Genomic DNA, 10,910 nt, shown 5'->3' with positions numbered 1-10,910 from the left:
GTGTATGAGGTAGAAGTGCTTCGATGGTTTGTATGATCTAGTCTATAGTGCCATAAATGAGAGTTTAGATGACCTAGTCTATACTGCCATAAAAAAAAATCACTCTCTTCATTGGAATTAAGATTGTAAGTGTAGAGGCCCGTACTTCGTATTTGAAAATTTGCGGAATAATTTAAAATTTTCCTTTAAAAGTAAATAACTTGCTTCATTCATAAAATAAACTGATAAAAAGGTTCATATGTCAAAATAGCAGCGGAAGTAAATACTGTTTCAAAACAATCACTTAAAAATATTTCAACAAGACAAAATGAGTTTGAGCATAAAAATGGTAAATAACTGAAACATGAGGTCCTCGGGTTCCTACTACTGCCGACCCAAGATGGCTCACTGGTCCCCGCCCTCGGCCTCGACCTCATCAGTACCTACAACAATCAAGTCTAGTGAGTCTAAAGACTCAGCATGCATATATCGTGAATAACAAGTAAAATATATCATAAAATTTCATGTCATTTAAAGATATCATATCGTAAAGCGTAACGTGAAAATAGTGCCATGAATAATTATAAATACATGCATAACTGATAATCGTACGTAAAATGTTTGCTCGATAGAGCCCTGTCATAAAATAGCAAATCATAATTTTCTGTTGAGATAATGTTCTACGCAAGTTGCCCATAACGTAACGTAACATAACATGCACGTCTGATCAGACTAAACCACAGTATACTGGGCGGTAGGGATCATCACAGCCCTTGGACTGGATATCTGTACCCATACATGAACATGAACCGGTCGTAAGTCACCGGGTGAAGTAATAATCCCATAAGCTGCAATCCCATAAGCGTGAGGTGACCACAAGACATATCGCATATATCTCAAAAATAAACTTTTATATTTTTATGCACGTAATATAATTAAATTCCTGTGTTATTTTACCAATTGAGTTGGATCATTCTCAGGCTCGCTGCAACCTAATTCTAACATTAGAAACATGCAAATAACTTAACTTGAGAATAACTTCGTAATGGAACCCAAAAACGGGGCCAACTAGACCAACAACTAAACTTCTAACCATGACTCCGTATCAACCCGAACCAACACCGCATCATCGTTTAGTCATGGTCAAAATACGCCTAACATGATGAAATAATGCTCCTAAGAATTGTGATACTCGAAATTTGGTGAATGGAGGCCAAAAACATGAAACGCTCTTTTGAGAGTCACTTTGGCACATTGCACCGTAAATTCTCGTACGACCTCTAAACTTAACCAAATCACAAACGGCCAAAAACATGACCTTCCTAACTCATTAGGGCACTGTCCAGTCCAAGGCCACAGGCTAAAAGCCAACCAAGGACTCGAAACAAGCCTCTGAACCGAAGGCAAAGTTGCTGTCAAAAAATACAGCAGCAGCTGTTGCGCTTTCTTGCTTCGTTTATGAGGCTATTGGCCATTGGGGCTTGAACCATCAACCAGAGCCTCTTAACAACATCCTAAGGTATGGTTTGAACCATGGCTAAGGGCTCTAGCCCAAACACAATCCAAGCCAACACCTACGACGATCCCAAGCTTCACCCGAGAACACACACATGGCACGCGTGGGGGTGTTGCTTGTTTTGCTGTCATGGATCATTCCAGTGGTCATGTGATTGACCATGGCATGATCTAGACATCATGAGGCATTGTGTGAACCATGGCTAAGGGCTAAAAAGCCAACCAAGCTCCACACCAATCCTCAAGGCCGAAACTACTCGCACAAACTCAAAAAACGAAAACCGAAGGGCTGTCTTGTTTTGTTTTAAAACCATTGGGACTATGAACCAAGCCATGAAAGGTCATCTTGGTCATGTCCTAGACATGATAAGGAGAGGTTCTAACCATGGCTACAGCCCCTAGGGCAGCCAAGATCCGAACCCTCACCTTAGGCAATAAACCATGTAAATCGAGACACAAAATGACATGATGGGGAGTTGCTGTCAAAACTCGTTGCTGTGTGTGTGTGTGTGTGTGTGTGTGTGTGTGTGGGGGGGGGGGGGGGGGGGGGAGGGAGGGACTGAAACCAATGGACTAACACCTTCCTAACACACCCTATATTGTGTCTAAAAGCAGCCTTGAATGCCTGGAACCGAGCCAACCCCTGCAATCACAAAAGCACTACAAAACCGTGAAGAACAAGTGAGAGCCAAGAAAAATCTGTGCAGAATTTCGAACTTGCTGTCAAAAATTTCGGTTGTTGCCATGAAATCGTGATCATGTAAGGTTTTAAAATATTTATATAACTTGATTGAAGAGCAAAGAAAAATATAGACATGCCTTGGAATTCGATTTTCGAAATAACAAACCAAAACGACAAACGCGGCGCGGCGGAGACGGAGTTCTCTTTTCTTTTCTACTTTTCTCTCTTGTTTGCTTGTTGAAGGCTCACGATTTTTGGCTGAGTTTGCTTCTGAATTTCGAGAGTGAGGAGAGGGAAATGTCTAGGGAATGAAGGGAAGTTTACTAAATAAAAAAGGAGCTTTGAAAGGCAAAATGAATCTTGCTATCCTAGTTGTTTGTTAATAGAGAAAGATATATTATATTATGAGATTTGATGGAGTGATGGCCGATTTTTAGCTATCAAATATGGTAGGAATATTGCTTAATTAATAAATTTTGTTGATTAAAAGGTGAGAGATTATCATATCAAGAAAAGGATTAAGGAATGATATCAAAATGGTGAGTTGTCAATCCATATTCAAATCCTACAAGGGGTGGCCGAATTCTTGAAGGAAAATGGGGGGAAATATTGCTAAATCTTGTATTTTTAAATCTTTAAAGTTTTATTTACCCATTAAGTATTTTAGTGAATTAAATAATTAATTAGTTTAGGTTAGTAATTATCTTGCATTCATGGCTTATTCTTTAAAAATAAACTACTAACAAGTTAAGTTACAATTTATTAAATAAAATAGGCCTAGATTAACTTATCTCAATTGGTCATACATTTTAATTTAGGCTTTTAATTAATTATTGAACCTAAAAGAACTTATTTACTACTTAACTCCAATTAATTAATTAAATCCCTAAACATTTTTTTCATTAAAATAAATTATTCTTTATCTTAAATAAATCCTAGGAATATTTTCTTATCATTAAATTTTTTTATCTCAATACTCCAACTCCGGTCCGGCCTCGTTTATTTATCTGAAAAGATAAAACTAAACTACTGCGTAAAATAAATAAAAATAACTTTAAAATGCCTTAAAAAAATAAAGAAATCATTTTTTTAAATGCTAGAAATTATGCATGGCTTATACATAATCTGATTTAAAAGGTTATACAATAAGAATAAATTGGAAAAGACGGTCTTGGGATACTCAAGGATCAGTCTTGAAGTGAGGCTCCATTTGGAAGAGAAACAAGCCAACACACATTTCAACACTGCCAATCGTCTTCCCTGAAGCAATTTCTTGAAAAAGACAAGAGTTAATCGAGAATTTAGTAGTGCAGCAGAGTTCGGCATTAATCTTGATGACAAATTGTAAATTAAAAGTAAGATTAGGGACGAAGAGCACACATTGTAAGCAAATGTCATGGGAAAGTTGTACAGAACCAGCACCCAAGATCTTTGAACTAGAACCATTAGCAATTCGTACAGAATGAGAGCCTCCACACGACCTATATGAGCTAAAGATTGAAAGACTACCCGTCATATGATCAGAGGCTTCCGACTCTACAATTGAGGACAAATCTCGATTCGAGGAAAATGCAATGGGAAAATCACCTTGGTGTGCTGCATTGCCAGTGCTCAAGAGGATCATGGATTGAGCAGAATTTTGAGTAGAAATCTGGCCAAATAGATGTTGTAGAGCATCAAGCTGCTGTTGGGTGAAAGATTGTTGTGAAACTGGGGAAGAAACATCGACGGTAGCTGAATTAGCATGGCGTTCCCTATTTGGTTTTCAATTTGCCGGTTTGTCGTGGATGCGCCAACAAGTGTCCACGTTATGGTTTGGTTTCTTGCACTTGTCACACCATAGGTGACCATTCCGCACATGCATATTCTTTGTGGATATCACATGTGGTGAATGGCGCACCACTGTCAGAGATAGAAGAAAATGATGGTCGAGTGGTTGCAAGGGTAGAAGCATCACTAGTAGGGGGCGGAAAGAGCCCAACATCAACTTTTGCGAACTTTCCTCATGGCTAACCTCAGAGAAGCTGAATTGTGTTTCGTCCGATGCTCACTTCCAGTCATGTGATTCGAATAGATCGAGCTGCTATCATAGTTTTGTGAGCGTGGTGAAGTAAGTTGTGACCATGTCCTCACCTTTGAGGACGTCATGAAAGTTGCTTTCCACAGTAAGTAATTCAGAAGTGTTGTCACGGGCAGAGTATGTATCCCGAACTTTATCCCATATTTCTTTGACAGAAGAATATAGGAGGAAATTCTCTCCGATGTCTGGGACCATGGAATTGTCACGGTGGCTAGGGTTTGTTTCTCAAAACTCTGATATCATGTAATTTGGTGTATAAAAAATCTCTTATTCCTTGAACGTACATGAATCAATATATATAAAGAAAACCTAAATCTATATCTTTACCAAATCTAATATATCTATTCTAAAATTATAGTTTAACTTAAATAAATATCCTAATGATCTTATCTAAGATTTTCAACTTGACTTATTCAAATTATGTTTCGAAAATAAACACTTGAAATGTTTGAAATATATTTATAAAATATATAATTATATTATACTAATAAAATATTAAAGTTCTGGATAACTTTTGAACTATCAAACAAAATAATTAAGACCTGAATTTGATTCGAAACTAAATTCGAACATGTTTGAGTTTGATTCGAATTCGATAATTCCAAATATCTATCAAATATTTTTTCGTGTCATCTCAATTTGTTTGCACTTTAATGTTAATTAAAAAAATTCAATATATTGTTGATATATATTTTGAATAAGATGATAATGGACTCAATTGAAACATTTGATGCATGACAACAGAGTAACACTTTATTCCGAACTGAAGATCACAAAGGCCCACACCAACCAAGCCCTTAGAGCGACAGAGGAAACTTCAAGCTATAGGAGGATGTTTAGATTTCTAAACAAATCCACGGTCGATAGAATACCGTCAGTGAATGATCCCAAAAGGAAGAGGAAAAATCGAAAGCTAATAACATTCTATGCCTTGCAAGAGTGAGCGTATGAGCTCGACTTTACCCTAATAAGCAAGTTTTTTGGGGCCAAGAAGACAACCGTCGGACAGATATCAATGAGAGCGTTGTAATCAGATGCACACAATCTATTCACTGCAAGATGAATACCAAGATACTTGAAGGGCGAAGTACCCTCTGAGAAGCCCAAGTGTCTAATAATAGAGAGCTTGAGAGCATCATCCACACCCGCCAAAAAGATCTAATATTCCAGCTTGTTAACCTTAAGCCCCCCAGCACATCTACTAAAGGCGTCCAAACAAGAAAGAATAATAGAGATTTAGGGTGAGTCTCCATGAGAAAATATGAGGAGATCGTCGGCATAAGCTAAATGCATAATACCAATGCGCTCACATAATATTAGAAGCAAACAATGCAGAAATTCTAGTCAGTTTAATCTTCGTAATAACTTTTTACATAACATTACAACACGAAATCGCCGAAAATCTATCACACGAGAAGCATGGGAGGACTGCGGAACAAGTGCAATAGCCGAGTGGTTCTAAACTTCTAATGACTTTTATGGAATTTTAAAATCTAGAGGTATTCAATCTAAACTTTTAATGACTCTATATATGTTTAGTGGTATTCAACATGGATTTTGGTAGATTTTTAAAAAGTCATGTGGTATTCAAACTTGACTTTTTAAAACTCTCCATAAGTCAAGAGGTATCCAAAAATCCATAGATTTTCAAGGATTCTTATTTTATTATTCATGTACAAACCTTGAAGCCTTATGTACAATTACAGAAAATCTAAAATATTCTTCCACCTATACCAAAGATTTTGATGGACTTTCTTTTTTGAAAAATACGCTATCTCTCTTCTATCTCAAGCCATGTTCTTCACTCTCTCAAACAAATTTCTTCTATTCAAAGGTATGATTGGTCATTGTTGAATTTATATTGCCAATATTTATGTGTAAAAATAGATGAATTGTTGTTTTTTTCTTGAATCATTATGATTATTGTATTTCATAAATTTTCTTTCATCTCATAAAAACGATGAATGATCCGACATGTGATGAATTGTGTTTTTTCTTGAATCATTATGATTATTGTATACCAAAGGAGTGTCGATTTGAAATTCATCACATCGACATTATTACTTGACGTAAATGAACTTGTTCGGTAACACAATTTAAAGCATCATGTTTGATGGTTGGGACTGTTCAAGCATAGTAAAGACCCTGGATTGCTTTTTTGTATGCTGGATAATTATTTGTTGGGTAAAGAACAGTTTCCTGTTGATTTGCTGTTCCATTTTATAATATATAACCACTTGCTTCCATGTTTAGATCCTGAAAAATGAAACCACGATTATGCAATTGTACATCCTGAAGAGGTTAATTATATATTTGTGCTGAAATTGTAAAGTATATATTCCTAGTAATCGATACGACGATTTTAGAATGGCATCACATTCCCTGCTAATGGATATGATTTTATTATGTAGTAGAGTTAACGGCTCGTAATAGCAGATATACTTACCTTTGATTTTTAACTTGTAAGTAGGGAAATCATCCCTCCCCCAGATACAAACATATGTACAGAGTGAAGCATGTCCTCGCAGCTTCAAATAATATCCCTAGACATCGTTGAATTGGTTTTGACTTGTTTCATTTGTCACTATCAATTCATGTATTTAAATGAAAAATTCATTTCAAGTTCAATGTATCTGATCATTGGACATCTAACCACATGGAAAATCTGGTGTTTCATTCCACTTTCCACGTAATATGATCATTATTCTATGATTTTACTCTTGTAAAAGCTAATCGGGCACTTGGGATAATTAGATGTTCAAATCTGTCTTCTCTTCTCCCTTTACAAGCTGCATTTTGGAAACTCATATATGAAGTTTCTTCTTCTATTGAGTTGGCATTTTTTAATTGAATAAATCCTTACAAAAAATATATGTATTCATTCGCAAAGAATCGGGTGGGAATGGAATTATTTTCAGTTATTAGTGATAATGAGTTTTCAGGTGTCAGTTTCCGTTCAGATTTATGGGATTTTATTTTTGAAACTATGGTGGTGGTACTCTCATGCATATGCTATTACAAACAATAGCTTAATTTTACAATTAACTTGACAAACAATAGCTTAATTTTTTCAATTAACTTGACATGGTTATATATGTTTGATGGTTCTAACTTGACATTAGAAAAGTTAGGAGCATAGTAATTTTTCCTTCTCGACTGTGAACCCTTTTATTTTCTTGCAAGTATTCATTTTTATTTCAATATATATACTATGAAGGTATGATGCATTTTTACACGTGTAGGCTGATGCATTTTTAATGTTCTAACATGTTTGACAAAAAATTTAAGAACTCCATGCTTATATTTTAATATACTTACATTTTCTTAATAAATTATAAATGGGCGATTCACAAACAAAATATACTTTGTGGACGACTGAGGAGAGCAATGCATTATTAAAACTCATGGTTGATGCTGCCATGAGAGGATGGCGTGATAAGAATGGGATGCTGAACAAAAGAACAGTGGAAAAAAATATACTTCCTACTCTTAACGGAAAACTGGGGTGTGAAAAGACTTTCGCACAATATCAAAGTCATTTGAAATGGTTCAAACAACGATACAATAATTATTCTAAGCTTACACGTCATAGTTCTGGGTTTGGATGGGATCCTGAGACAAAGAAATTCACGGCTAATGATGAAGTATGGGATGAATATTTTAAGGTGAGAATCTCAAATTAGAATAATAAAATTTACATTTTTCAATTAAAATTAGAATTATTTTTAACACTTGTTGCTTTTTGTTCTTTGACAGTCTCATCCTAAACATGAACATTATCGGACAAGAACTTTTGAAGATTATGAAGATTTGAGAATTGCAGTTGGGAATGGAACAGCCACAGGAAAGTGTTCAATTCGATTAGGAGATGACACTGATGCGAGAACATTTGAGACTGAACAAAATAAAAGTACTACCTTAATAGATGATTACATGTTTGATTACGATAGTGGTGAATTCATTCAAAGTGAAAGGCAAGAATCTTCATATCAGCCTCCACTTCATGAGAACTTTACTTCTCCATTACCTTCTCAACCAATGAGCTCAGAGGTTCCACCAGCCACTAGAAAACGAGATAGGATCGAGTTTGAAAAAAAATCGAGCACATCAAAGAATCTTGACCAAGATATTATTCATAAGCTCTCTTACAACCTTGAGAAGGTAGCTTCTAAGATTGAATCAATTGGTGATGTAGATGATAATTGTTGGGATGCTATTAAGGAAGTCCCAAACTTGGAGAATCGTACTCGGTACAAGGTGCTTGACTTACTTAATACTAGATCAAAGAAGATGGCTTTCCTGAAAATGACAATCGAAGAGCGCTTGGAATGGATAGACTATAAGTTAAATGAATGATCGATTTTTGGTTGCATAAATGAGTGATAAACATTGTGTTAAAATGTTTACTAATATTTTTTTGAATTGCTTTTTAATTATTGAACTGATAGCGAATTTGAACTTTTGGATTATTTCTATTCTATAATTACTCCGTTTTTTATTGAACATATCTTGTTTTGGTTAGACATATGATGTTTTTTCATGGATTCATAGCTTTTTTTATTTTCATTACTTGTTTTTTGTCAGGTGGTTAATTTAAATGTCAAATATCAATGTGCACAACGTAGATGAACAAATGGAAGAAGAAGAAGTGGGAGAAGAATTACATGAAACTTTTGAATATTTCTTGATCCAAATTTTTGAGATCCTATATGTGCTAAATGAGCACATAATTAACATTCATAGAGAACGTGTCCATCCTCCCTTAACTAGACAATCAACAACTACAAGTGGATACGATTATATTCATAGAATATTAAAAGAGGATCCAACAAATTTTCGAGAAATTTACAGAATGTACCCTGATATTATTTTTAAAATTATGCACCATTCTTAGAGAAAGAACACCCTTACAAGACACAAGATACATTTGTGTTGAAGAAATGCTTGCCATGTTTTTAATTATTGTTGGTCAAAATACTCGATATTGTTTGATTCGTAAAACATTTGGTCGATCACACTACAATACTAGTCAAAACTTCAACAAGATGTTGAGAGCATTAAACAGCATTGCAGTAGATATGATGGCTAAACATGGATCAGCTGTACCAGAAAAATAAGAGAGAGTACAAGATTCTACCCTTACTTTAAAGTAAGTAATGAAATTCTTATATTAATTTTTTTTGTTGTTTTTATTGTTGTAATTATTGTTATTGCTATTCATTTTGTTGGTGCAGGATTGCATTGGAGCTATTGATGGAACTCATATTCCAGCGACAGTGTCAGGGCGTGACAATAACAGTTACCGTAATCGCCACGGAGTAATTTCTCAAAATGTTTTGGCAGCTTGTAACTTTGATTTAGAATTCATTTACGTACTCAGCGGATGGGAGGGATCTGCTCATGATTCACACGTGTTGGCTGATGCTTTATCAAGAAATAATGGACTTAAAGTGCCACAAGGTATATATTTGTTTCCTATATATTACATGACTATTTATATTTTTTGTAACTTTCAAAGATTATGTATATTATTCATTAGTTAATTAACTTTACAAATATGATTTGATAGGTAAATATTTTTTAGTGGATGGTGGATATCCAAATCGACGTCAATTCTTGGCTTCTTTTTGAGGTGTACGTTATCATCTTCAAGAATTCACATGTCAAGGTCGTCATCCTGAAGATGCTAAAGAGTTGTTCAATCTTCGTCATGCTTCTTTGAGGAATGTTATAGAGCGGACATTTGGTATATTTAAATCACGGTTCAAAATATTCAAGATGGCCCCTCCATTTCCATATACGACCCAAACAGAGCTTGTATTGGCTTGTGCCGGATTACACAATTTTCTTCGAAAGGAGTGTCGATGTGATGAATTTCAAATTGAACCAGATAATGAAGCTCAATTGTCTTCATCAGCACAAGTTTATGGAGATGACAACTTTGATCAGTTATTTGATACTCAAGAACAACAACGAGCAAGAGCTAATGCATGGATGGATACCATAGCCAATAGAATATGGAGCGATGTTGACCAAATTGTCAATAATGATTAGATTTTTTTATGTAAAAGTCTGCTTATTATTTTGATTGTTCATTTTAATAAAATTTTATTATGAACTTATAAAAATATTGTTCATTAATATGTTGAATTGACATAAAGAATTGAAATTTTGATTTCAATAAATTGGTTCATTTGTCGTTTTTCACAAATTAAATTTATTTAACCTTTAAATAAGTAAAATTCATTTACATTTTCATAAATAAATAAAAAATTAAAATTGAATAGGTTATACATGTCCAATAATTATTTTAAAAAATTAATAAAAAAATAAATCACAATTACAAAAGTTTACAAAAGTCTACAAAAATCTTGAAAAAAAGTCTATAAAAGTCTATGAAATATGTTTTACAATTACATGAGATTCTATAAAAGTCAATCAAAATCCATCAACTCCACAAAAGTCCACATTTTAAAAAAAGTCATTAAAAGTTTAGATTGAATACACCCCCTAAATGAAGAAAAGAGAAAAATTCCATAACAGCTAAGCAAAAATCATCCTTAATAACATCCCAAGAAACGTTAAAGAATTTTGCAGTAAAATCATCAGGCACCGGGAGTTTACCGTCGTCGATATCAAACAATGCATCACGAA

At 34.5% G+C, this 10,910-nt stretch overlaps 1 protein-coding gene and 1 long non-coding RNA gene across 2 annotated transcripts; both read left to right on the top strand.

The window, feature by feature from the left end:
* Positions 1–7,267: 7,267 nt before the first annotated feature.
* LOC142531648 (uncharacterized protein At2g29880-like) lies at positions 7,268–8,902 on the top strand. The gene is made up of 2 exons (XM_075637858.1): positions 7,268–7,921; positions 8,013–8,902. Exons 1-2 carry the CDS (start codon positions 7,595–7,597, stop codon positions 8,610–8,612), a joined length of 927 nt encoding a protein of 308 aa, XP_075493973.1. The 5' UTR covers positions 7,268–7,594; the 3' UTR covers positions 8,613–8,902.
* A 404-nt stretch (positions 8,903–9,306) lies between these two features.
* Positions 9,307–10,266, top strand: LOC142531987 (uncharacterized). The gene is made up of 3 exons (XR_012816439.1): positions 9,307–9,405; positions 9,491–9,716; positions 9,826–10,266. It is a non-coding gene; the product is annotated as an uncharacterized LOC142531987 (long non-coding RNA).
* Positions 10,267–10,910: the final 644 nt, after the last annotated feature.

Source organism: Primulina tabacum, chromosome 17 (genome assembly GCF_025594145.1).
Source record: "Primulina tabacum isolate GXHZ01 chromosome 17, ASM2559414v2, whole genome shotgun sequence".
Classification (NCBI taxonomy): domain Eukaryota; kingdom Viridiplantae; phylum Streptophyta; class Magnoliopsida; order Lamiales; family Gesneriaceae; genus Primulina; species Primulina tabacum.
Note: the sequence above shows the minus strand (reverse complement) of the source record. Positions and strands in the feature narration are given on the sequence as shown.

Excerpts from the sequence above, each read along its gene's own strand:
- LOC142531648 (XM_075637858.1), top strand. The coding sequence starts at position 7,595 with ATGGGCGATTCACAAACAAAATATACTTTGTGGACGACTGAGGAGAGC. Across the intron at positions 7,922-8,012 it reads TATGGGATGAATATTTTAAG|TCTCATCCTAAACATGAACA; the intron begins GTGAGAATCTCA and ends GTTCTTTGACAG.